The following is a 27797-nucleotide window of genomic DNA, read 5'->3' on the forward strand; positions in this document are numbered from 1 at the left end:
TCCTACCTTTATAATTATTGCCAGCATAGGGCTGGCATTCCATTAAATAGAGAACCGCGGCCATTTACAAAGCGAGCGTTTACTTAAAGAGATCTGCTAAATGTGACAACCCGGCCCTGGTGGAGTGAGAGAATGCCAATGCATAGCACTCCTCCGGCGTCAGGATTTGCGGCACTCTTCCAGCTCACTTGGCAGCACCTATCCGTGATGCATAGCTTTCATCTTGGGCGAAAACAAAAACACTCAACCACCAAAACCACTGGGGGAAGGAGGGCATTACAGGCTTACAACAGTCACCTCCAGAACTGGCAAGATACAGAAACAAATGTTCTTTTAGAGGCGATGAAAAAGCCTGGTGTGAAAGCCAGCAGTTCTTCTGGCACACTCCTCCTGGTATCTCAGCACATGGACAGCGAGGGCTTGCAGGCCCAGCTGCTCTTTGAAAGCACGCAGATCCTCACCCTCTCCTCGGTTGCCCTGAGGCAGCTCTGGGAGTCCCCTGTGTGCCCGACCTCCCAATGGCTGTGAATTCTCATATTTGACAGGGCAGAGAAAGCCACTGCTGACAGGACTGCGAGGCCATGAGGAGAGCCAGGGTCTGCAGCTGTACCCCTGGGATTTGGGTTAGGCAAGTCATAGAACTATAGCATGGTTTGGGTTAGAAGGAATCTTAAAGCCCATTCAGTTCCAGCCCCCTGCTATGGGGCTGGAACCCCACCAGTTCAGGCAGCCCAGAGCCCCATCCAATCTGGCGCCTCCAGGGATGGGGCACCCACATCTCCTCTGGGCAGCCCATGCCAGTACCTCATAAGTCTCACACTCCCCTACCCTCTCACATCCACCAGTTGTGTGATGGACTGATTTTAAGCACTGGTTTATTTGGGACTCCTACCAAAAGCTGCGACTGAAACAAAACCTTTCAGGGCAGACCCGTGTGAAAGTCCTTCATGGTACACCTGTATCAACTGTTATGCCCCAGGAGAGTAAAAATCTGCAATGTAAAAATGGTGTTTTCATGCAAAAGGAACCTCCCTCCCTCCTCCCCTAAAACACAACTCCTACTTCTAATAAAAGGCGTTACGTCCCTTCTCTCTTATGATGCATAGAATTAAGCAATCTCCTGCTTTTTTCTCAAGCAATAACAAAAATGTGGAAAAGGATTACACTCTTCTCCCATTTGGTCAAACCCAAGCTCCTGGTTGAATAAAGAAACACCCGGGTAAGTCAAGCCTGTCAGGGAACCTGTCAGGGAACATCAATGCACTGCCTCAGCTCAGCGCCTCCACTGGGGCTGCAGCTTTCAAGACACAGCTCATTCACACACTTTTTTTTCTCCCATGTGTTATTAAATTACCTTCCCAGCATCTCAAGTACTAAGGGAACCCAGGCTTTTTGGGTTTGAATACAATGAGAGCCGCTGATGTAGATACGGATGTGTGCCACCTCCAAGGAAAACTCAGGGCTATGGAGCTTCAATACTAGTTAAGGCAGTCACTGCATGATGCTGACTAACATGTGTTAATATAAAATGGAGCATGCTGCCATGTGCAATAAGGCATTAGCTGGCAGCCTTGTCTTTTTCTTAAGGAAACTCATCTGCCCGTTTTGACACCAGTACTATTTTCCATCTCTAAGCAATGGCAATATTTACAATGCTTTTACATTCAGAAACACAGTAAGAAACAAAAGGGAAACTCACGTAATACGAACATCTTTTCATCTTGCTTAAATTCCTTTTTAAAAATGCAATATTAATCTAGAAAATCCAAAAAGACCAGCATATCAAATAAGGCAGCTGAGCCATGTGGTAACACTTTGCTTGTGATGGGCTTAAAGACAAAACAAAACAAACCCTCTCTCCTTAAAGTTTCACAAGTCTGTCCCAGCGTAGTGCCAAGTCAAACAGGGATGATGTGACTGCAAAGAACAGAGATGGGAACAGATTCTGAGCAGAACAGGCAGAGCAATAGCTCAACACCTGAGCACAGATAAAAGCACTGTGCTTGCAAGGTAAGTTTCCAGATGCAGCACATAAAAGCTGCTGTTATCATATGGTTGCTAGTCTTGGCCGCTGCTCTCCATTTTTTCCTGTAAATACGATTATAGAACAGAGAGAAAAAGGCCATTTGGTTCTAAAAATGAAATTAATTTTAAGCAGAAACGGAAAAACTGCTGTTAGCAACTTACGACTGCTTTACACTGAGCACCCTTCTCAGTAGTCTTTATCTAATGGAGTCACTCATACCTGTATAAAGCCAGTTCAGCACTAGCACTTTGGCTTGCTGGCAGAGGTGCACAAAGCAAGTGGATGAGAAAACAGAACTGCTAAAATACAAAAGCAGAACCCTAGCATATCCATGCAATGACAGTACAAAAACCAGGCTGACCTTAGAGCTCAGTCCACCTATTGCACCAGGTGAGTTTGATGGATTATTACTAAGGAGCTCTGAGGAGAAGGACCTAGGTGTCCTGGTGGACAACAGGTTGACCATGAATCAGGAGTGTGCCCTTGTAGCCAAGAAGGCCAATGGAATCCTGGGATATATTAAATAGAGCGTGGCCAGCAGGTCAAGGGAAGTAATCCTCCCCTTTGACTTTGCCCTCGTGAGGCCACATCTGGAGTACCATGTCCAGTTCTGGGCTCCTCAGTCCAAAGATGGGACAAAGATGAGAGGGTCCAGTACAAAGATGATGAGGGGTCTGGAGCATCTCCCTTATAAAGAAAGGCTGAGAGACCTGGGGCTGTTCGGCCTGGAGAAGAGAAGGATGAGAGGGGATCTCATCACTGTTTATAAATAGAATCATAGAATCATTCAGGTTGGAAAAGACCTTCAAGATCATCGAGTCCAACCACAACCTAACCATCCTACCCTAACTCTAACAACTCTCTGCTAAATCACCTCCCTGAGCACCACATCCAAACGATTTTTAAGCACATCCAGGGATGGTGACTCAGCCACCTCCCTAGGGAGCCCATTCCCGTGCTTAACAACCCTTTCTGTAAAGAAGCGTTTCCTGATATCCAACCTAAACTTACCCTGGCGCAACTTGAGGCCATTTCCCCTCATCCTGTCACTAGTGAGAAGAGACCAGCCCCACTCCCGCTGTAAGCACCTTTCAGATACTGGAAGAGGGCAATAAAGTCTCCCCTCAGCCTCCTCTTCCCCAGACTAAACAGCCCCAGTTCCCTCAGCGTGTCCTCATAGGGAACATTCTCCAAGCCCTTCACAAGCCTTGTTGCCCTTCTTTGGACCTACTCCAGAATCTTAGTGTCCTTTCTGTACTGAGGTGCCCAAAACTGAACAAAGCACTAGAGGCGGGGCCTCACCAGTGCCTACAGGGGCAGGATTCCTTCCCTAGTCCTGCTCATCACACCATTCCTGATACAAGCCAAGATGCCACTGGCCACCTTTGCCACACTGCTGGCTCATGTTCAGCTGACTGCCCATCAGCACACCAAGGTCCCTTTCCATCAGGCAGTTTTGCAGCCACACCTCCCCAAGCCTGTAGGGTTGCTAGGGGTTGTTGTGACTGAAGTGCAGGACCCAACACTTGGCCCTATTTACACTCATACAGTTTGCCTTGGCCCATCAATCCAGTCTATCCAGGTCCCTTCTGAAGAGCTCTTCTCCCCTCAGGCAGATCAGCGCTCCCTCCAGCTGACTTCTATCTGCTCATGGATGGGAACAGCCCCCCCAGCCTCAACTCCATTTACAGGCAAAGAACAAGAACAAGGGGATGGAGAAAAGATCTTTTTAAACAGAAGGACTTTCACCCCCTCTGAAGTAAAACTAGCAAGTTGCGTGAAGCATTCCCCTCCAGGAAAGGATTTCTCAATCTCTCTCTCACTTTGTTTGGGGCAAGGCAAAGGGAGGGAGATGACAGAGAGCAAATTGGTTTCTGCTCCTGTCTAACCCCGCCCAAGACCAGATACTCATCTCTTTTTGGATGAAAAACCCTTTCTGGCCTCCACACCCGGGGCCCTGGGAAATAACATCCAACAGCTGCACTTATCTCCCCCACTTGCTGCAGATGAGTGATGGAAAAGCAGCAGTAGTGCAGGCGCTGCTCCTGCCTTCCCTGGGGATCCCTGCAGGTCCCCTGGGCACCACACCGCAAGGGTTCTGTTCTGCTCTTTCCCATCTCCCCCTAATTGAGTGCCTCCTCCTTCTACCAGCAGTAAACAGAGGCAAACACTACTGGAGCCCAGCCTCTGCCAAGGGTCAGCACTGAGTCAGCACAGTACACAGGGAGGCTGGGGAAATGCACAGGGGACCACGGCTTCAGTGGGACTGTAGCTTTTCCTCTCTCCTGCCTCCCCACCAAGGGTCCCCCTTTGTCACCAGTGTGCCTTCTCTGTCATCCTCAGCTGTAGCCAAGGCTGAAGCTGCCCCACCAAGCCTTCTATTTATAGGGAGATGCACAATGCCATGTGCATTCCTGCAGCCATGCTTTGGTCCAGGAGGGGAAAGTAGCATGAAGGGTCGATACAAGCCAGGGTTGCTGTTGTGCTTCAGAAATGTGTCAGTGCGCTGCAGAGCCAGCACCAGTCCTGGTGTGCTCTAACTCCTGTTGTCAGAGCACCTCGAGTGAAGCTGACCAACACATGGCTTAATGGCACAAGCAGTTCTTGGCACAAACCTCCACCTGCAGCTTTGCTTTTTTTTTTTTTTTAAATTTCCTTCATTTTCAAGCAACGAAAATCAGAAAAGAGCTCACCTTATCCTGACACTGGAAAAGCAAAGCATCCAGAATAGAAATTATTTGCACACACAAACTCAAACGGGTCTTCTGGTATTCTTTTGAGGGGAAAGAAAAGGGAAGTTCTTCCAGCCTGCTAATGCATTTCTCAAAAACAAATGAACAGAAAGACCTACAAATGCCTACCAAGTTTTCTTGAAAAAAGAAAATGAATGCCTTTCTCCTAGCAATATAAGAAGAAACACAGATACAGGCACACATCTATCCTACAGCCATCTACTGATGACAGAAGAGTACACAAATAGGTGCAGCCCGATCTGGACGGAACACACTTGCCCTTATCTGCATTCACAGGTAAGCTATGCTCAGCACGCAGACATGGCTGTTAACACAAGCAGCAGCAGCCAGTACTTTGACAGAGCGTGTGTATAAACACACCCTGGACACCAGGATCAGACAGGCATGCTAATAACCCGTCTTGGCTGAGCCCTTGTTCCCTCCTGTATTCCCTTTTACGAGAAGCTTTCCTCTGCAGTCGGGCTTTGCATTTTACCCACTTTCTATTTTGGTACCCGAGCTAAGATATTCAGTGCCATGTGACACGCCACACAGCTCCGCGTGAGAGCCTCATTCCCTGTGTCCATTCACTATCTGGTATTTTTACCCGCCTGCTCCTGACTCCCAGCCTTCTTGTACAATGAGCCCCCTGGTGTGAGTTGACCACTTCTAGGATGGAGTTGATTTGTGCTGATCTTCTGATCTTTTCCATCTCTCTTTTCCAAACAGAAACTTCAGACAGTACTTAAAAAAATACAGTTCTGGTTTGCTTTTGCAAGTCAGCATAGAGACAGATGCTCAGCCCACTGATTTTACTTCCCTATTTTAATGGCTTAGTAAAAGATGCAACCCAGCTTTCTCGCATGCCCTCTCCTTTGCCTTATGGGCACTGAGAGCTGTATTGTACCACAGCATATTTTTGGTCCCAGAGCTGGCTCGTGGAATTGCTCCTACACAGAACATGCTACCAACTGTGATGAGGATTCAGCTCCCAGTTTGTATTAGCCAAACACCAAGAAAGCAGCTGAGCACACAGAACAGGCGAGTCAGCCCAGTCAGCGCTGCCATTCAACTAACTGACCCTTGTGCACCTCTGCCTTTGGTTGCAAGAAGTTTGGTAGAAGTTACTCTGTCAGTACTTGGTAACTCTAGCAGATGACCCTAGAGCAATGACTAAGAAGGGAAGCATCAGGGCTAGAGCGTGCCAAAACCAAAGGTCAAAGAGGCCACGAGCATGCCTGAGCTGGAGTGCCTTCTCTTTCTCCCCATACCCAACAGTCATGTAGGATACAACAACCTCAGCATCATCCACTACACCAGAAGAAGACAAGTTTCCCATTCTGAAGCAGTACAACAGTTCACAATGCTACAAGAAAACTACTAGCGACTTCTAGTAACAGTGATATCAACTGCTAGGAAGAAACCTACTCTCCCCACCACAAACCTGCAGCAGTGGCACACACAGGCAATAAAAAGTAGCATACAACATTTGCTTTTCAAACACATTCACTCTTTTAATTTTGCAATGTCTGTAACACCCTCACCCTACAAAATGCTGACCATGTGTAGAAAGCAGCGCGCTTCACAAAAAAATTAAGTCAGCAGGATTATTCCTTACTATATAAGGAGAGAAAGTAAATTCCTCAAGTTGCTTAAGTAGGCATTGGCAGAAACAGGAATGAAACTTAAGGGGCTTTTTCTGGTGTTGGCTTTTCTTTTTCTTTTACATCCTGTACAATGTACTTTCACTCAGTCACACTGCTGCTCCGCACACAACTTTCTCTTGCAGTAGAGACTGAAATAACCTCAGTAAACTTAAACGTTAACTATTTTGTATTCCTGATTATTTTATCTCCTCAAAACCAATGTAGAAAACCTTTGTGAAAAGCAGTAACCGGGCAAGAAATGTAGTATTTTAAGTAGCTGGAATAGTTTTCACTCAAAATGCACTTGGTTTTGACTTAGCTTAACATATACTACTCACGTGCATTAGCTGAAGTGACTAACACAGAGATGAAGATCTAGGTACCCTGCAGCATCTCACTACTCGACACCGTGCACTGAAGAATGGCAGAGTGTTGGCAGAGGGGGGAGTCTGGTGGGCAGACTGAAGCACAAACTGCAAAACAATTCACCCACAGAGTCCAGGGGCTCGTTATTACAGCATTTAAACTTACGCTTTCCTTGTGAGTGAAGCCATTTAACACCAAGACACAACGGCAGCATTTCCTTCCCGGGAGCTTGTTCAGAAACACAAGCTCGGGTTACCCTGGCAAAACTGGAGGTGGATGACAACAAACACCAATGGTCAGAGTGTCCTGACATTTTTCGTTCCAGGTCCTGAGCATTTCTGTTGCTGTGTCTTTTACTGACCTAGCTGTTCAAAACAACAGCTTTCCATGGTGGCGTTTAACCTCTAGCCCTCCTGACCTTACAATATCCAGCAAAACCTGGCGAAGTTGATTCAAAGAACAAGGTAGACAGTGAATGGCTCTTAGTTTTCTTTCTTTCTTTGGCTTCTTGGAAGTTTTACAGAAGCACGTTATCCTGGGGCAAGAGAACTGCTTTTGCTGTCCTAGTGAAAAAATGCCTGGGATTTGGCAAGTTGCAAAGCTTAATATATTATATCACTGTTTGGACATGCATTGTAAAAGGTCAGAAAACTTCATCTAGCCTGAATCCATTCACGGACACAGGCATCTACAGGTACTGGTGTCTCTAGGTCAGTTCAGGGCCTGAGGGAGACAGTGCCACCTTCCTACTCTCCTCGGGAAGATGCAAGGCTACAAGAAGCACAATAAACGTCTCCCTGCTGCTGGGAGAAAGGAGAAACTAAAAAGCCTTTGCTGTTGGTACAGAGAGTACTGTAGAAAGCCTCCTGGAGGAGAGGGAGAGAAAATAAAAGGGGTATGCTCTAGTTACAGAGAAACCCAACAGAGGAATTTTACAGTGCATGTACTTTTTGAAAAGCCACACATTTTACTTTAAGCCCGTTCCATTGTACTTGCCAAAGGAAAGAAGGGAAACCTCACAGAGCGCCTCAAGAGGCTTCTCCTCAGGAAATCCTCCCATCTCTTCAGCCCGGGCTGCTGCTGCTGCTGCTGCTCAGAGCTGCCTGTCAGGCGACCTTTAGAAGCACGTTACCATGTCTGACAGCAACCCTCAGCCACAAAAGTTTCCAGAGGAGTTACTCTTCTCTGCGAGGTTTCTTATTTTCCCCATTGGCTGCAGAGCATTTCAGCACTCTACTAATTATATCAACGTTCAGATATAACCACCCCCCCCTTCAAAATAGATGGTGTCTCAAGGTCCTGGCTGCAGGGAAATGGCCGCTGGCTTTAAATAATCCAGGTAGGGAGGCATGAGGAGAGAGATGGGGAGGAGGGGGTGGGGGGTAGAAAGCATGGCAGTGCCCCCTCCTATAGGTAAAAGGGGTGCAGTCAGCAGGCGGCCTCTCTGGGACCAGTTCCTGTCTCTAATTAGGGTGCAGGTCCTGGGGCTTCAAAGGGACAGGGGCTGGCCAGGGGGTGATGTGTGCAGGATGCAAAGGGCCACAGCCCACTGCGGTGGGACAAAGGGCTCTATTCTGGCTCCCCACAGCAGGACAGTTCTTACCGTAATTAGAAGACAAAGATGTCCGATGATCTGGGATTTTACATAACCGGGAGAGACTCTCCCAAGCAGGAGCCTCTCTCACACAATCGGTGGATTAAGCATTGTTTATTTTGCTGCAAGTAAACAATGAGGTGCTCCCAGCTCGTGGCTCTGCATGAAAAAGTGCTCCTAGGGAGGACAAGGCTTTTCATCCGGCTTTGAACAGCTAACCCCGAGACTTCAAGTTGCTCATTTGACAGCATCTGGAAGGGCAAAGGCCCACGCTGTGAATGAGCTGCTCCCAGGCAGATCCTGGGGCTGCCACACAGCCCCACTTCTTCAGTTCCTTAATGGGGGGACAGGACAGGCAGATGCTGGGGGAGACAGAGGCTGTACTTACCCAACAGTACGGACACAGACTGTTTGCAACACGGTTTACAAAGAAAGGCATGTTGAAGCTGACAGAGCATCGCTTATTTCTTGGTTGTGACAAAACAGTCTGTGCAAGGTTGCCCACAGCAGTAGCTGCAAAGCAACTGCCAGAGCATTTGGGGCCTGAGGATGCACAACATCTGATACCTGCTGCACAGAAGTCCCGATCAAGTGACTCAAATTTTACAGTGCTGGCAATAAAAAGAGACCGAATGCGTTCTGCTCCCTGCCCTTTGCTCGTAGCACAGCTGCTCTCCTTTGTAGTTTGTTTGAACTTGGTTTGAGTAGAGTTCTTCCTCTTAGACTTCTACAATAAGGAAACACTGGGATTTGATGAATGCCTTCTAACACTTTGCAGTTTGCTCCCCTGCCACAAACACACCCATACACACACGCCTCCTGCTCTATTACTCTAGCAGTATTTTCTGTTTTCTTCTGCTCCTTCACTTAAAAAGACACCTCTGTGCCTCACAAAAGGAATCATTTCAGTCACATTGATTCAGGGCTGAAAACTGCACACCACAATCAGCACATCTTGTTGAATCCTGCAAAACTCTAGGAACCAGGGTATTGCAGCCCCTGCTTGCCTAGGACTTTAACTCATCTCCTGCAGGATGAAACAGTCACCTGAACAGCAGCCCAGGCTGCTCTGCTTACCAGAGGATTTTCTGCTAGGTTGGGCCAAGCAGACAGCAACATCTGACTCGTCTAGAGGGGGACAAAAGGTGTATTTTAAGCCAGATAGGTAAGGCAAGTTGCATTTGAATGTGTTAGCTGATCAGGGAGAACCATGGCTTCCTTGCCTTACCCTATCTCTACTGACATGTCCTTAAATTGCTAAAGCAAATATTTAACAAAGCCCCCTTTGCCATTGTCTAGACAAGCCCATAAAGACCCAGCACTACCCTTAACTTGTGCCCACAGAGCATGACAGGGACACATTTTAGCCTGCATGCTCAATACAATTACGGGTAGCAAAATCCATGTCAGGAGAATGTTACCCAAAAGCAAGTCTGCCAATCCTAAGGAAAAAGCTACATGAAGAGAGGTACAGGAAGAGGCTGACTGCAGTGTCCTTCTGCTTTGCAGCAACAGACTGCAAAGCTGCCAGGTTGGGAGGGTGTCCATTAAACTGTCTTTTATCCATCAACCAAAGCCAGAGAACCTTCCTGTCCACTCAGCTTCACAGCATATAGCCTAGCAATGATGCTGTATCTTTGCAGAAACTTTGAAGTGAGGCTAATATCAGGTCAAGCCTAGCAACACAGACACTTTAGAGGAAGTGTGAAGTGTATGGCAAAGTTATCTCAGAGCTCCTTTGGTGGGGATAGAGACCACCTGTTTCAGTTTTGCTCTGTAATGAAAATTTACTTGATTTACTTCAGAAGCAGCAAACTCCAATTAAGTAACTATTATTTGCTGGGCTAGGTTTAAGAAAGAGCTTTCCAAATCCCCTCCACATTAATTACAATTACAACAACAACAAAGGTTCTAGACACATTCACCAATGTTTTCTAATGCAATAAACAAATAAATAACAAACCCCAGCTCTGCTCCATCCCATTCTATTAAGACAACGTCTTCGAGAAAGAATGTTAACACTTCAAAATGTCAAATTCTGCAACCTTCTGAAAAGATCACTTGAGAGTCCCATGTCCTAAATAAGCCTGAAGCGCTGACAAGTTTTTGCAAATGGAGAACCTGCTTTTGTAAAATAGCAGCTTTTCTACATGTTTAAACTAGACTTGGAATATCTCTTTTGCATCTTCATGTTATCTGGCTCTATTTTTCTTCTATTAAAAAGAAAAAAAAAGTACCAGAAATCTCAGGAGTAATTATTTGAATCAAAACACAAACCCAAGCACCTTCCCAAACAATTAATAGCTAATTTTTCCTTGTTAGGAGATGCTGATTTAAGCCAAAACCCAAAACATTCCCTAACCTCAATAGGCAGAAAAGCATAACAAACTTTGCAGAAGGTTTGGAACCAGAAACTCGTTTATCTTCACTCACTGCCACGACAAACAGCAAAACCTCAGGCAGAAGTACCTCATATGTTGGTACCTGAATGGATTTATCTAGCTTTGCTCCCTGCTTCAAGCATCTCTGGTTTAACTTATCACAATTCTGCAGTGCTGACCTTTTGTCATTATACCACCCTGGTGACAAAAGATGAGGCAGAAAAATTCAAAACCAGTTCCAAATCAGAATGGGGCTCAGTTAACAGCGCACAGGTCTGAACAATGCTGGGTTTTTCTCCCCTCCCTGGCAGGCTCTCTGAGCCCATCTGGTGACCAGAAATGCTCTCAAGCCCACTTCACAGAATCACAGAATTGTAGGGGTTGGAAGGGACCTCCAGAGATCATCGAGTCCAACCCCCCTGCCAAAGCAGGTTCCCTACACCATGTTGCACTGGTAGGCGTCCAGGCAGATCTTGAATATCTCCAGAGAAGGAGACTCTACCACCTCCCTGGGCAGCCTGTTCCAGTGAAGTTCCCACTTCTTACCTCAGTGAGTTATCTGGATGTGTCTCCATGTGGGACTCCAGCGCATACTTGCAAAAAAAGTCTTTGAAACATACAGGACAATGGTAAGCGTCATCTTCTTTCCTATCCCCTTCACCATACTGACCATCCTCGACAACCTACAGAGAAAGGAAAAAAAAAACCAAACCTCACTCAACTTAATTTCAAGCATCAAACCAAACACGCAACTCAAAGTCCTCCTCTTAAAAGCAAAGCCAAAAGTGACTTCCATCTGCAGCTTCGCTGGAGGTGACCAGAAATTGCTCATTCTGGCAACACAGAGCGCGTGTGAGAATGCACGGCAGAAAGGAGGCTCAACAAGAGATGAAGCCTGCAGCTAAGTCACAGATACATCAGTTCTAATGAAACTGCAATTTGAACAACTCATAAGCCCGTATGTTTATATACCACTGAACCAGCATTCCTCCTCCTTCAGAGAGTCGGGCGAGCTGTCAGCCTGAATTATTTATGCCACTGAAATACTGCCAACTGCTAACTCAAGTGGTCCATGGAAAAGCAATGAACTTCTGCATGTTTTCTATAGCCCTCTTCTGATTACAGGGAGGAAAAGCATGCACGGAAACAAGGATACTGAGCTACTTGGAGCTGCTACTAGTTTGCCATTTAGAGACTAAGTAGAAAGGGTCGAGTGAATTTTGGCAGCCACCACACGTTTGGGATAAATGACTGAAATGCAATAAAATATTTCATAAACAAAAACCTAATGGAAATGTCTAGCCTTCACATAAATATTTTCTGGTTGCTCTTGCAACTCAAATAATGCAGGATTATGCTACTGCAAAAGTGAAACATACTATAGATTTCTTTTTTCTCCAGTCATAACAAAAATGCACTTAAGTTGTTTCTTAAGTAAACACCTTTTTTTTTTGAAGTTCAAATCACCACCCTGCAAGAATGCTATAAATCAAACAGGAAATAACATGGGGGAAAAAAATAGAGCAGTAGTGAAAGAATAGTTTGTCATCTTCACATCCAACATTAGCTAATATATGCAATCAATAGGCATGTATGTAATCAGCATGTAAAAGGAGAAGTATGAACAACAAAGAATAACAATAATTCCTTCAATCTCTGAAATTAGAAATGCATTTTCTATTTCAGACAACACTGTTGGCTACAGAGGAAAACAAGAGGTATCTTAAATCATATAGGGTCGTTAATGAGACCAAATGTTAGTATTCCTGTGCTGACCGCATGAGCACAATGTCCAAAAGCATAGGAGGCAGTCAGGAAAGTCTTTTGCTTCATGCCTGGTAACAAACCTTTTTTGCAGGTGTCCTTTCCTCTCTGTCCATCTCAGCATCGTGACTGAACTTCCGCTTCGAAGACAATCGCTTGCGCTTCAGAGGAGATGGGGGAGTTGTACTTGCTGTGCTGTTTGGATCCTTCTCGTGAATCTTCATGTGCCTGAGCAGGAGGGGGAAGAAGACACCATCAGTGGGAAAACCGGGGTGGGAAGTCCACACCTCCACACCAACCCTAATGCCAACATCAATTCCAAGCTTTGCCTTTCAATGATCCCAGCAGATATCCCATAAACTACACTGCACTGCATTGCACTCCTGACTGTCCTGAAATAAGGCCAGGACACATCCCACTCATGAGTGTGTGGGGTTGTGGGCCATCGCCTCACTATCGCCTGCACCTGCATCCATCCTCCATCACCCCCAGGCCCTTCAAATTTCAACTGCACATGTGAAGTCAAATAAAACTATTAACAGCTGTGAAGCTGCAGCAAGTATAGCTTAAGAAACACTGAACGGCTAAAATGTCTACCTAAACCCACATCCCCAGGACAACGACCACTTATTGTCACAGTGACACTGGAGAGAGGAAAACAAGGCTCCACAAAGCCCACTTATATTGCTCCAGGTTACAAGTATCATCGCTGCAGGATGTTCTCAATCCAAACCCAACAGAGTGACTGAGACGCCTGGTGTATTTCTTTGGTTCTTTGGTGCAGAATGTAAACCCAAAGAATCACAGAATCACAGAATGACCCGGGTTGGAAGGGACCTCAAGGATCATGAAGTTCCAACCCCCCTGCCTGGCAGGGCCACCAAACATACACCTTTACTAGATCAGGTTGCCCAGGGCCCTGTCCAACCTGGCCTTGAACACCTCCAAGGACGGGGCATCCACAGCCTCCCTGGGCAGCCTGTTCCAGGACCTCACCACTCTATAAATATAATAAATAATAAAATGGCCAAGGAAGCAATCTCATGATCGTCCATACGCTTGGCCCACTTACCCTCCAGTTTGCTATATCTGCAACCAAGCGAGATGCTCCCACCCAGTTCCCTCCAGTTAGATGACACATATAAATATATTTTTTACTTGGGAGTGTAGGAGAGAAGTGCCTTTTATGCACCTGACTGACTTCAAAGCAGCACAAGGCAGACTGTGTTAATGGCATCTAGGCACGCTCCTTCAGAAGCCTCACCAGCTCAGGACAGTACCATTTCACTTGACTGCAAACCATCGTGTTCAAACATGAGAGAATGTTGTAATCCAGATGAGTCCTACATGTCCTCACAGCTGCTTGGCTGTTATGACATCAAATCAATTTTAGTTTTGGATGCCAAGGGCGTGATGCAGCAAGATAACACACTGGACCAAAGTGACCCACGGGCAGAGGCTGCCAGATGAATGTCTCCCAGCACAATTCTTTCACAATCCCTGAATCCTTTAAGAAAAGGCAACCACATTACTGTCTCAAACTACAGCTGGCTTCCTGAGGGTGTAATGCAGAAACAGCCTCCGTTCAAAGCCCCAAACACTGCTGCAAGATCAAAAATGGCTGTTCAGCTAATGCCTGTATTGTTCACCTACCCCCACAATTTTGGGGAATCAAATTCAGCTCCCAGGTAACTCTCAACGGGCCACATAAAACAAGAGATGGATGCTGTGGGCTGCTTACACTGTGGGAGGCTCAAGAAGAAGAGTGCATCTGCATGCAGATGTTCCCAGCAGGCCGCTAAGAGAGAACTGCCTACATGGTTGCAGATAAACTTGAAAAGCAATGGGAAACAACAGGCCAACAAGGCAGTACCCAGTTCTGGAGGCAAAACAAGACCTGAAAGGCAGTTTGATGCCCCCTTGTTTTCTTTATCTTTTTAAATACATCTCCTTTATGGTAAAGATTGCTTTCCAGTTTTGATTAAATCTTCCTCTTGCATGTGCCTGTCTGTCCAGAGAGAGGCAGACAGACTCACAGTCTGTGTGCTTATCCTGCTGGCAGTTTGGCTGGTATCTAGCCAGTATGAGTTGGCCAGTTACTTTCAAAGAGGGAAAGAATGAAAGCAATCAAGCTAAACCCCATTCAGCCAGAAAACAAACAAACGACAACAAAAATACTGCCATACATAAAGTGTGGGACTTTTTGTTTCTATTTTCAAGTCTCCTCTGTGTCAGAGAGAATTCCTGTTAGTAGATACCCATTGAAAATAGCTTCCTTAGGGCTAAGTTATTTTCCCCTGCTCTTTACCCATCTGCTTAGCTCTGCCTGCTTTGATGGCGCTGCACCTACAGGAGAGGGATGCAATGGCACATCCACAGCGTCTGTACCAACAGAAGACCAACAGGAGAACCTGTAGGTAATTACAGATAACTGCAAGTCCAGCCTGGCACCTCTGCCTGCCTTGACACAATACATGCAAACACGCTGGCTCCTGCAAGTCCCAAAAGCAGTCCAGCCACGTCTGCAATAAAATGACTACTAATACGGCAGGGCTTGTTAACCTGGGTGCAGCAGTGCAGTGACTGGGCTTAGCTACACCCGGCGTTGAAGCCATCAGCTGCCCTCAGCCTGCAGTTTTCCTTCCTGCATACCCATGCACGCTTTTGCCATGCCCGGAAAGCACGAGCAAAATCCATACCCACAGCAAGGAATGTGGTAATCCCTTCATGTTTTGGTTTTGCATATTTGAAAGGAAGCAGCCTGAGCTATTGAGCTATAAACAGGAAGACACCCTGACTGCACCTTTGACTTTTACTGTGTAGGTCAGATATCACAGACACCACGATAGATCTGTGCATGCAGTCATTAAGGAAGAGAAAAATCTGAAGCTAAAGTAGCAGGTTCCAGAGTTCTCAAGGAGAGTCGCAACCTGCCCACGTTACACCGAGCAGGTTTATTCCTTTGACAGGTTCAGCAAGTTTCACTACATCGAGTCAAGGGTGGAGAGGAAAAAGATTACTAGAGCTACGACCCAAGATAAGCAGGAAGATAAAACCAAGCAGTACAAAGGATAGACACAATCTTCATCTCTCTCTTTTACTTTGCAACATGGATGTCATTCTGCCTCAAGAAAACATTCATCACCCAACTTGGGTTGAACTGCAGCAGATGCCAAGTCACATCCATAACCATCCTGTGAAACACTCCCTTCACCAAGGCTCCTTTTTTACTTTAAACATTTCCTGACTAAAATTAAAGGTGGGAAGTAATGAAAGTATTTGTGCTGCCTTATTCCTTATCCTCCTTTAGAAGAGTTTGCCTTGATTGGATCTTAAATCTAACACCAGAAATGCTCAGCTTCACTGTTTAGCCTGCCAAGACACAAGAACAGGAACAAAGCTGTGCTTAGAAGTTATTTTCCCATTGTGACTATAACAACATATTTTGGCCCGACAACACTGGCATACTTTGAATACAAAAGCCGCGCTTGTAAGTCAGCCTGGCTTTCAGCATCTGCAATGATAAAGGAAAATGATGCGACATTCATCATATCTAGGGGGAAAAAAAAAGATCAACACTCGACACTTTAAGTGAGAATGGAATGCAAAGTAAGGACATGCATGGAAATGCTCACATCCAGCCACAGACCTGCATTACAGTATCACCTGCCAGGGCACTGATGCGACCACTACCTTGACTCAAGAGATACTACCTCAGAGGAAGCAGTGGAACTCTGTTTAGAATGAGTCCATACAGAGAGCCAGAAAAATCAGCAAAGAATAATCCTGAAACGGTGAGAGAAAATTAAATCTTTTCCAAACAAGGTCTGATTCACCTCTGAACTGCTCACGTTTTAAGAATTGCTATGCAAAAAATGCAGATAACTCGCAACACGCTCTGCTTCTCACAGCACAGCTGGATGTGAAAAAGTTCTCATAATCCGTTCCCTCCCCCTCACAAAAGGAATTTCACAGGTGAGCCAAAAGGATCCAACTGTGCTATGACTGAGTGCCAGTCAGCCCGCCCAGAATAATCATACTTTTCAACTGCTTCACTGCGTTTCATTTCATCCTCCCTGCGAGAATCGCGAGAATCACCTTCCGCTTCCCCTCCTGTGCCACAACTTTCTTCTTCCCTCTGATGTCATGTGAACAGGATGAGTAAGATGACAGTGGCACCAGAATTCCCCAAGCTTCTGAAAAAGCAAATGGGCTGAAAACCTTTCTGTCCCAACACTGTCGTGCAAAAAAGCATGAGTTTGCAAGGGTGAATATGGGACCAGAACAATGGCAAGTGAATACTTCAGTGCTTTTCACTGGAGAAGAGACTTCTGTGAAAACAAACACATTCGGAGCTCGAGTGCCTTTACTCCTTTTTTTTCCCCTCGGGTGGTGTTGGATCAGTGCCTAAGGGAGGTGACTCACAGCAAAGGGGGGAAAAAAAGAGCATGTGTCCTACTGAACCGATAGGCGGTTTCTATTGGTCACATCCCAATCTTTACTGCATCTCCAAAAAGGGCTGCTGTATTTTCTTAATGCAGAGGGGATTTGCATGTTGATCATATAAGCCTTCTGGAAGACTCAAAACAGGGCAGCCCACGGCTCCGATGCCAAAACCAGAACGTGGGAAGTTTTTGACTGGCTGGCTCAAGGCTAGAATGAGGAGTCAAAGCATCCTGAAAGAGGCGACTGCACCAGGCAGCTGCTCCCAGCTCCAGGTCCTGCTGAATTACGAATGAAACCAGCAGCTCCTGCTTTGCATGCACATAACCCCATCAGCACCTCACTGGCTCCTAGGAAGGAAGCATCCCACAGCATGTGTGGGAATCCCTCACCTCAGTCGCCAGGGAGAAAAACCACACCATCACTGCACCCCAAGTTTTCAAGGCTTCTGACGTGCTCCACATCCCTAAAGAAAGGGCCTGCCTCCCTCAGAGGCCCAGGTAAAAGGAAGGTGTGGAACAAAAGGGTGGATGTGCAGCCCATGAGCGGGGACCGCAGTTAAAGCCTCTCCCTTCTAACCACGGCAGCACAAGCGCTGCTGGCTTTCAGTCAAGAAGTTTATGCCAGGTAGGTCTGATTAGAAGGAGCAGCGTGTCCAGAGGGGAGCAGCAAGCAATTTCAGTGGGGCCCGGTTGGGAAAGTCCCAGCATCTAAATCAAGATTAATTCTTGAGCACAGGATCCAGCGCATGTATAAACACCCTCCTCCTCCCTCACATCTCCACTCCTGTGAAAACGCAGTGGGGAGGCCAATGAATCTGGGCATTATCAGCCCAGAGCGATCATCTGACAGTATCAAGTTCAGGTTCTGGCTTCATATCCCACATATTATTCTAAGTTTCTCCACTTTACCACTAGATGTACCCTACACACTGTTGCACACTGCGGTTCCTCATCTCCCTCGTGACTTTTGAGCAGTCTGGTATCAGAATCTAGAGGGTGATTCTCACACGTCTGATGCTTATCTAAAGACATATCCAAACGGTCTAGAAACGTAGGAAAACACAGAAACTCCTCTTCAAGGCTCCTGCCATTTGACATACATGAGAAATAAATCCTAAGCAAACAGAAAGCAAAGAAGCAGCATTTCTAGGAGCAATCACTTAATAAGCTGCTGCTAACCCCCTCCTTTGTGTCTCGTGAACATGACTGGAACTTAAGTCAAAAGTACAGTAACATTATACCCTTGGGTTAGAAAGTTTAGTCAGTTGTTTGTTTGTTAAAACATGTAGAGAATCTGTATCGACAATGAATTTCCAGTGCTAATTACAAACAGCAGCCACTTAAGAGAGCGATTCACTCAGCTCCTGCCAGCCGTAATCACAGGAACCAGAAAGACTCAGGTAATTTTGCAAATCAGACCTGATTTGTACTTGGATGAGTTTCTGTTTGTCTTCTCTTCTTGGCTCCTTCGCTATTTTTATCTTCAAAACAACAAAAATGACCCCAAAAGCCCTCAGACATGCATGCACACTTCGGAGCGAACCAAAAAGACACGCCAATACTGAAAGCTCAACCATTTGGGAAATGCCTCCTTATAACTCAAAACAGATTTTAAGTACCACCAAGCAATCTACTCTTAACCAGCAGCGAACGCTAACGTGCGGCGAGGGACCAGCTGCAGTGCTAAGGGAGGGAGCCCTTGCAACACAAGCCATTCAGTCGAAAAAGAGCCGGGTGGGGCAAGCAGGTCCCAGGGAGGATCAGCTCAGGAAGCACTGACTCATTTTAGCCGCACGCCTGCGAGCAGGAGATGCTCCAGCACGCGCTCACCGGCCTGCAATCTCGCAGTGCAGTGGCACAGCTCGTTACCCCCACAGAGGCCCCAGCGCTTGTGAGCTCCATGTCTATCAGAGCTATCAGGGCCCTGCCAGCCTCCCCATCCAGCAGCATTCCCCTCAGCACCCCCGGGAATTGATGCATCCCATGAGGCCACACTGACGCGCCTTCGGCATCCTCTGGGCAGCCTTCTGGGCCATCTAGACCAGCTTATTCCCTTGTGTAATGAGGCAAAGCAGATCCAGCCTCACAGTGGGGTGGCAGGCAGCATCATTAGGGTGACGTGAGCGTTATTATTCAGCTGTGCTGGGACTACCCGCCTGCACCTGTGGTTACGTTCACATGACAGCCTAGAAACACTTTTTCAGTCTGCAAAGTTAACCAGTGCCACGCAGCTGCCAAGACATGATACCTAAGGATAGATACATGATACATCTACATGCACACAGAGCATTTTGTATTTTTATCCTAGAATGAAGTTTTGCTTTGCTGCAAATAAAGGTCAGTTGTGCGCATGCGTGAGAGGTAAGATACACATCTACGCATCCAGAAAGTGGGGGGGAGGTACCATTTCTGAATAATTATGGTGCATTCACAGATATTTAAGCAACTACTTGCTACGCAGAATTAGCAAGTCAGAACAGGTTGAGATTGATACAACTGCATTCCCAGCCTGGCTCAAAGTCACTCCCGTTCTCTACTAGAAGTGTTGTCAGAACACCTCAAAGGGAAAACAGGGAGACAAATATTTGCCTGATGATGCTGTGACAGGGAAGTGATTCAAAACATGCCCATGAAGCAAAGCTTACCAAAGGACAGCAAAAGAAAGCATCCATTTGCCCTTCACATCAAACCGTGCATAAGCGAGGTCAGAAGAGGCAAGAAATGCAGCATGAGCCTCCCAGTATCACTGCACCCAACTGCCTGCAGCCTGCATTAAATTCAGAGCAGACCTACATCGGCATTGCCAAATAGTGCACGGAGACTTATAAGCCATAAGAAACTCTCTAATAAGTATTAAACGAGATCCTTCTGAGGCCCCCATGCTTTTTTAAGCTTGGAGACAAAAGTTTATTAACAACAGTAAAACTAAGCAGGAATAAGCTTTTAAAAAGCATACCAAAAAACCTGGCCTGGGACATTCTGAACCGCAGTTTTATTTCATCTTTTTGGAAATATGTGGTTTTCAGGTACCTCCTTTAGTTATCACAGTCTAAAAGCTTAATTACAAGTTTAAAGGAAACAAGTGTGATTAGATGGTAAGGACAATTGGAACGATGTTAAATAACAGCATCGGTGGGGGGGGAAAAAAAGAGAGAAAATCAGAAAGGGATGTCAGAAGGAGGAATAGGTCTGTCCTAAGAGCAAACAAGACTGGAGAAGTCCCATGTACATCTTGCCTCCCCCCAGGCTGCACCCCTTGAACAACCAGGCAAACAGAAACCTCTGTGACTTCCCAGAAACAGGCAGAGTCCTCCTGCAGTTGCTGCCCTGTCACACTCCACTGTTGAGCAATCCCGATGGCACACAGCAGAGAACAACTTGCTGCGTCACACAGCTCGAGGAGGAAAAAATAGACAGCCACCACAGCACTGCTGGGGACACCGCGCAGATGGAGCTTAGAACCTCCCCCCACATGCACGTCTGCAAACAAGGAAGCTGTATGAGATAACAGAGGCACATCTGTATTAAAGCAGGGTCTTCACATTACCCTGGTATCAGCAGTCACCATGCAACTCAAAGGGCAAGGAAGTGAGGGTTATCGGGAAACGCATGAGCTGTGTAAACTTCTCCTAGCGCTGAGGACGGCACCCCAGCACACGAGGCTTCACGTGTTTAGCCCATTTCCTCTCCTGTTCCTGAACATGTGGTCCTCCTTCCTCACCAGCGGTGATCTCACAGCACCAGGAAAAGGTTTCTCATCACGTTCCACAGCTCCACTTTCAACAAGCACAGCAGCTGGAAACAAAAGTCCCTGCACAACTAGCGCTGTTTGAGAGGAATCAGCAGGAACCGCTGCAGAATGTGGGGGGGTTTGGGACATCTTTCCATGCAATGCACTGGAGAGCTGACGTTGAAGAATCACTAGAAATCACTGTGAGCATTTAGAAAACCTCAGCTAAGAGAGCAGCCTGACAAAGGCAGCACCTTGTTGATGCCTTCAAGGAGAAAGCAGTGTTGGTACGCTGTGTGCTGTTTACTTGTTGCATGGCACGAGCACCTGATCATGTCTTTGCCAAAGCCCTGCATCACGCAGGTGAGCACTGCAGTTCAGAAACATGAGCAGAAGGCCCTGAATAAGACCATTTTTTAAAGCTAGAGAAGTTTCCCCAAATGCTGACAAGTCTGCTATGAATGAACAGCGTATTTGTAAAAAGAGGGGAAAAAGGAGAAAGGCAAAAAAACCCACTGACCCTGAGAGGGGGTACATACTGCAATGTACCAGTTGCAGCATGCAGAGCTAGAACAGGTTGAGCAGGTTGGATACTTGGGGGGAGAAAAGGTAAAGCTAGAAGATATACATTAAAGGTGGAACGGCAGCAACCACAAACAAGGTATAAGACTGACTTTTTCCTCCTTCTCTTTGTACTTGGCCCAGGAGTCTTTTCAGACAACACTGAGCACACACTCATTAGGGAAGCGATGCAAGTATTTCCGACATGCACACATAACAGGCTAAGCAAAGATGACCTTAACACAGAAACTTTCACAGCAAACTTTCTCAGCAGCCAGCATTTACTAGACAGAATTGCCCTAAATGAAGTACACAGGCTGGAAGACAAGCCACCGGCTGAAAAGCCAACTCCTCAAGGTAAGAAGAGAAGGCAGCATCCCCGAGAATACTAAACCTTTGGAGGAGATGATGCTCCTGAAAAGGTACTAATGCAGAAAGATCAAGGCCTCGTGCAGCCATGTGCTCTGCGACCACTGTCTAATCTGTCAAGTGGTTTGTGCTTGTTTGAACTGTGACATGGTTAACAAAGCATCGCTAAGCTACGCTGAATGCACTCTGTTACATGGAGATTTATGTTGCTGCTCGTGAGGAGGGTGGCACTACTCTTGATGTCAGACCACCTTCCCCTCAAGCACCGCTCACACCACAAGCCTCAACTCACCACTGAAGGCAGCATCCCCTCCTTGCCTGCAGAAAACTAGAGCCTAAAAATCCACAGCCTTACAAAGTACAAGTGCAGATTTAGATATTAATGAAAGGCAGCGCACGCAAAATCTAGGGCTGAAAAGCACAATGAATTCTTTCTTATGTTTAGGTACTGAAGAGCTGTGGAGATGCAAGTATAATGTTCCTCATTGTGTATGCTTCAGCTCTCAAGAACAATAGAGCTAATTAAGGTTAGCATATAAATCTTAACTCCGCACTTCCTTGCTTCGCTTGATTCTAATCAGATCTCAGCATTACTGTTTTTGTGTTCACTTCCTTTGCTGGTCTTTAATGATAACTGAAGGGGGATGCTGTCCAAGGCTACAAGCAGTGTTTAACATGTTTGAAATCATAGCATCTCCTTACAGCTCTCAGGGCTGACAGCGGGACTGTGACACAAGTGCTTCTTTAGGAGCAACAGTGAGACAGACGAAAGCTTCTGCCTGGACTATTGGAAACAATTTGTCCTTCTCATTCCCACCAAAAACACAGAGAAACAGGCTCTTACTGCTAGAGACTGCTGCTGAAAAATCCCAACCTTTTTCCTTCTTTTTGATATCATCTTCAAAACACAGAAGTCCCAGCAGGGTACCAAACATTTACTCTGGACATCCCTGCTGACAGCAGAGACCGAAAACATTTCTCTCCGTTTCCCCACCTTTATTTACCAAACGTATTAAACGAAAATGTAAGGAACAGTTTTTAACCACAAAGAAAACTCAAACAGGTATCGTATCTCGCTCGTCTTCTACAGCTCCGGTTATCAATGACTAGAAACTGCAATTAGCCCTTTGTGCTAGTTATCCCCGCTCAAGAATTAGGGCACTTGTATTTGCTGAAGCTTATCTTTTACTAGCATGCTGACAGCGGTTAAATCATCCCCCACAAGTAAGGAATGGATTTGAAAGCCTGTAATACATCCTGCTTCTTCGTATTTAAGGGTGCTGAAATAAAAGCTCCTCAGGAGATGACCAAAGAGACATTTCCATTGTGCAAGACAATAAACAAGGGCCTCTTCACACATGTGAAGTGTCAGTCATTTGCAGTGTGGCAAGTTCCTTGGGCGCTCGTTTTTAGCTTCGAGATTTTATGTGTCCCATCTCCCAAAGCTACCAAAGATTTAACACCAAATTTCCAACTGGCCATCTGCGCACCAGAGAACAAAACAACGCTGTAATAAGACAGTTCCCTTCTGAGATGCTAAACAACAACAAAAACAATTCATCATCCCATTTGGCCAGAATCTGCCTCCAAAAATCTCTGTATTAGGCAAATGCCAGACTGCATGCATGTGCTACGCTGCGGAGATCCTACTTGTACTTTGAGGCTGGGCATTGTTACTGCACTGCACCCCACAAAGCACACACAGCTTACTGGAAGCAAGCCAGCATCATAAATAACACAGGAGAATTCACAGGTGGAACACAGGGAGATCTTGAAGACACTCTGGATATTGGATGTTTGGGATGTCACAGGCAGCCTATATGCCTTCCTGTCTATAAAAGACAGACACTTGCTAAAGAGAGCTGGGAAATGATCAAAATGTATGAATCTCAATCCCTGTGCCTTTCTGGGGATGCAACATTCATCTTCCAATCAGCACATTACAGCCTTTGCTTGCTGGTGAAGGAGGCTGGCTAAAACATCAGCATTCACAGGTTCCCCTTCAGCATGTGCATCTACCATTTTTTGTCCAAAAACCCAAACTCTGCAACACACACATACAGAAGGTGCCATTCCAAAGCTTTCAGTAGCAGAGCAGTACCATGCACAGATAACAAAACCAGCTGTTTTTCTCTTGACATGATGTTAAAAAAAAACAAAACTAAACAGTTTGGGAAAATTATCTAACACTGGGAATAAGACTGAGAAAGAAAAGCGCCTTCTTAATTAAAAGAAGAAATACCTTCTTTGATAGGACCCTTTGTAAGCACGCTTCAAAGCATAGCTTCTGCAATCCAGATCTTCCAATTTGATTTTCAAAGACTTCTGCATGTGGTTGTTGCATGTGGTGTTTTGCATGGGCCAAAAAAGAAAATCTCCACGCTTGGAGACCTGTTCTTGAGACAGTACATAAACAGCCTACAAATAGGATGTAACAAAAATGCCACTATGAGGAATTCTGCCAGGCAGGACGGAAGGACAGAAAGAAGGTCGATAGCTGTGGCATTCTGGTTTCATACAGAACACTTCAGTTTGCATTATCACACGTACAGACAGCCTGGTGAACACCAGCCATAGACACTGCAGTTCAGTTTACCAAACTTGGGAAGTTGTGGTTGAAATACATGTATTATCCCTTAACTCTTTCCAAACTTGCCACGGAGCCTGTAATTGCTACCCACTGGAAACTGGAAGGAAGGTCATTTCTCGCCTCTCTTCTGGCATTTATATCCTATTAACGTTTCCAAGTTGTGTGAAGAACGTGTCTTTGGCAGGGATGGAAATCTGATTTTAAAGTGACAGGTACAGACCATCCTTAGTTACAGAAATGGAGTAAGAGCTGTTGGCAGTGTCTCCTACCCTGAAGGAAACCCATCTGGAGCAAGTGGAGGCATTGCTCTTCCCTCTGAAGTGAGACGCATGTTCTACTGGAATGTAGCACAGTAAATCAAGAGAGCTCATTTCTCTACCTTAAGGCCCCATGTTAAAGCTTACGAATCACCACCACCAAGACCCAGATCTGCAGACTAACTCATCTGTTCATATTTTGGGGACATGCAGTGGTAGAGATAGAACAAGAGGCTTTCAACTTCCTATTTGGCAGCAGAGTCCAGACCCAAAAGAGCTCCTCAGAGTTGGCGTGATTCACAGGTAAACTCCTTAGAGAGCTCCAGTGATAGTACACATGGACAGCCTTCAGTAACTGCAAGCTATTGATTTCAGGCACTTCTCTGGAAATCCCCAGACTTCTCAGAGTCACAGAAAACTCTTTATACACACGACTTCTTCCCATAAGAGTTCATGCTCCTACTAGAGATCTGAGAGCATTCAGCTATAATTTACTGTGACTGAGACAAAGCTGCAGAGTCTGTGTCTCTGGTGGGGAAGTGTGAGGATTAGCGTGCTCTGTACTACACATTTTCTGATGTACAGATCACAGTGGCACTCCAGTTACAGGAATTTAGAACTCAAAATCACTGTGATCTCTCCTCCTCTGAATTCCTAAAAGCCCCAAGAAAACAAGCCATCCAAAGCCCCACATCAGGCCCTAACACTCCAAGGCTTGCTCCTTCCAGTTCTGTTCAGCTTCTGTACAAAAGGCAGCATCCTCTCCAGTTGTACTTTGTCTCAGCAAATTGTGTTTCTGGTACAGATGCCAGACACGGATGAATCTCCCAGTTATCACAGCAGACTGCAACGACCCTCCTCAAATGGGAGTGGCAACACTGAGATGGAGGCGGCTAAGCTGACAGCACATTCAAAAGAAAGAGGGAATATAGCTGGAACAGGCTGCCCAGGGAGGTGGTGGAGTCTCTTTCTTTGGAGATATTCAAGACCTGCCTGGACTCCTACCTGTGTGATGTGGTGTAGGGAACCTGCTTTGGCAGGGGGGCTGGACTTGATGATCTCTAGAGGTCCCTTCCAACCCCTACAATTCTGTGATTTTCACACTATACACTGAGCACTCTCCAGAGATCCTTGCTCTCTCCAACTGTGACTGTCCCCATTGGAGGCTCAGGCCACTCTGGAGCAATCTGGCAGCTATAAGAGAGCTTTCTGAGATGCCCCGAGCTCGCAGTTCCTTGTTGAAAATCCTGGCCAAGAGTCAGCCTGGTCAGAAAAGGAAGCAGGTTTTAACCTCTTTTACTGAATGCTGCTGCACACGAGAACCTTCCTTCTCCACCCCTCTATTTGCAGTGCCCATTCAACTCGACTTGTTGACAAGGAGCCAAGGAGCACAACAAAAAGAAACTGGACCTTATGTGAGAGGCTCTGACTCATTTACAAATGAAGTGTTCGCTTGTATTGTGGGAGTCAGGAAGGGCAGCATCGATTTAAACAGGTAAAGAGTACAGGCAACACCCCAGCACAGCTAGATGAAGGCAGAGTAAAGAGTGTTCTCACTTGACAAAAACTGGGTATTGCAAGAAAGCCTTGCTGTGATGCAAAAAAAGCAACAAATGAAAGCTATGGAGGGTCACCTAACAAATGGAGCGGGGACAAAAATTACCTTTTAGAAGGACCCTGGCACTGATACTTCCTAGTGGCAAAAAAGCAACTGGAACTTTTCCCCCCTCCTCCTCTGCTCTGCTCTGGATGCCAGAGGTGGAAAAATGGATCCAAAATTTCATCCTCTCAGCACAGAAGTAAGCACTCCCATGGCACAGCATCGCCCTTGACAAAATAAATCCACTGGATTTTTTTTCCCCCTAAATGGTATTTTAAAAGTCCAGTTTAAAAAGACAGTACGGACAGTTAAGTAAGAGCCAGAACAAGGCATGGGGGAGAAAGAGAAGACGTGTGCAAGGTGTGTATGCACATTCTGCTCCCATTCAGATCCCAACAGACTACATTCTCCCTCACTGCAGTCCCAAGCATTGAACATATCTGGTGCAAAAACAGCACTATGTGGGAATGTTCAAGCTCTGCTGATGCTTTACCAGAGCTTCTACAGCTTTCTGTTAAGCTCACAATTTCTCTCCCCAACTCCATAGTTCATGTAACTCTGGAGGGGGACATTAGAAACCCTGTTCTCTGCTGGTTTGGGCATATATCAGCCACTATTTGGATACTTGAGCATGAAATCAGAGAATAAAAGAATTGTGTGCAGGGAAAGACGAGCTGGCATCCTTGCCCCACCGGCCAGCTGGCACAGAAGAACAGATGTGGTACCACCATCAGGAAGGCCTTCGGAAGCAGCACACGAGGCAGCTCCAGGACCCTGAAGCAAAAGGTTCTGAACATGACATGAAAAGCATTCATGCATAGCACTGAGACACGATGCTACAGCCAGGCCTGAGGTGCCTACGGAATAATTTCCTTGAGACCATCTTAGACCAGAAATACCTGTTTCTGAAGGAAGTACCTAGCAGGGCAAAACCAACATCTTCCTTGTGAGTCTGCTATAGTAGCAGATAACAAATTTCATTTCACTTTGTATTTATCCTCATCTGCCTTCTTGTTCATTCAATTGTACTTTTCATTTCAGCATCAGAATTCAGTATCACAGCCTGTTACAGCATCAAGAAATGGTTATTCACTGCAAACAATTGGTTCAGCACCATCTTGCCCACCGGTACATTTCCTTGGCAAAACTACCCTGTTTCAGTAGGCTCAAGATCTTTCCCATCACAGGCCTGAGGCCACTTGGTACAGTGTCAGTGAGCTCAGCAACACGTAAGTCTACACAGAGAGGAGTTTTACAGAGCAGACAGGAGCTGACACCTGTGAGATGGAAAGAGCTTGCAACAGAAATCTGTCCCTTGCACAATTTAGGTTCTTCCTAGCACAGACAGTAAACAGAGCACCCGATCCTGGCAACATCAGACAACACCCCATTAAGAGGAAGGATTTTAAATGAACAACCTTTTCATCGGAAGGATTTGATCTATAGTTACTTCTTTTGGGCAAGTCACTCAGTCTGGCAGATTTACTGCTAAAGCACGATAACAGTTGCTATACAAGGAAACCTTGATAAGCAAAGGATACTACATCAACATCTGGCAGGCCTGGAGCAATGTCCCACAGGAAGTCTCTCCCTGCTTCTGGAGAGGATGAGGAGATGCCTAGTGAGCAAAAAGCTAAACAAACCCTGCAGCCCTTCAGCAAGTAGCCTTGGACACAGGACACAATGGCATCCAGCATGAGGGTCTTGGTGCTGACATTCACCCTCTGGTGCCAATG

General features: G+C 46.1%; 1 protein-coding gene and 1 long non-coding RNA gene across 10 annotated transcripts in view; both read right to left on the reverse strand.

Moving 5' to 3' along the window:
• The window catches only part of RREB1 (ras responsive element binding protein 1), a 115536-nt gene that overhangs the window by 25476 nt on the left and 62263 nt on the right, over positions 1 to 27797 (reverse strand). For 8 of the 9 annotated variants that reach the window (XM_015854537.3, XM_015854538.3, XM_015854539.3 and 5 more), the window contains 2 exons: positions 12593 to 12737; positions 11292 to 11428 (listed from right to left, as the gene is read on the reverse strand). In XM_015854537.3, coding sequence (XP_015710023.2) covers positions 11292 to 11428; positions 12593 to 12737 — 282 coding nt within the window. Of the gene's footprint in view, positions 1 to 11291; positions 11429 to 12592; positions 12738 to 20234; positions 20353 to 27797 lie in introns of those variants that run through there. The other variant, XM_085537775.1, reaches the window with a different exon arrangement.
• LOC146761951 (uncharacterized) lies at positions 8463 to 8877 on the reverse strand. Its single transcript, XR_014942784.1, has 2 exons — positions 8753 to 8877; positions 8463 to 8615 (listed from the first exon to the last, which is right to left on the reverse strand). It is a non-coding gene; the product is annotated as an uncharacterized LOC146761951 (long non-coding RNA).

Source organism: Coturnix japonica, chromosome 2, assembly GCF_054131305.1.
Source record: "Coturnix japonica strain WE chromosome 2, WE-NBRP24, whole genome shotgun sequence".
NCBI lineage: Eukaryota > Metazoa > Chordata > Aves > Galliformes > Phasianidae > Coturnix > Coturnix japonica.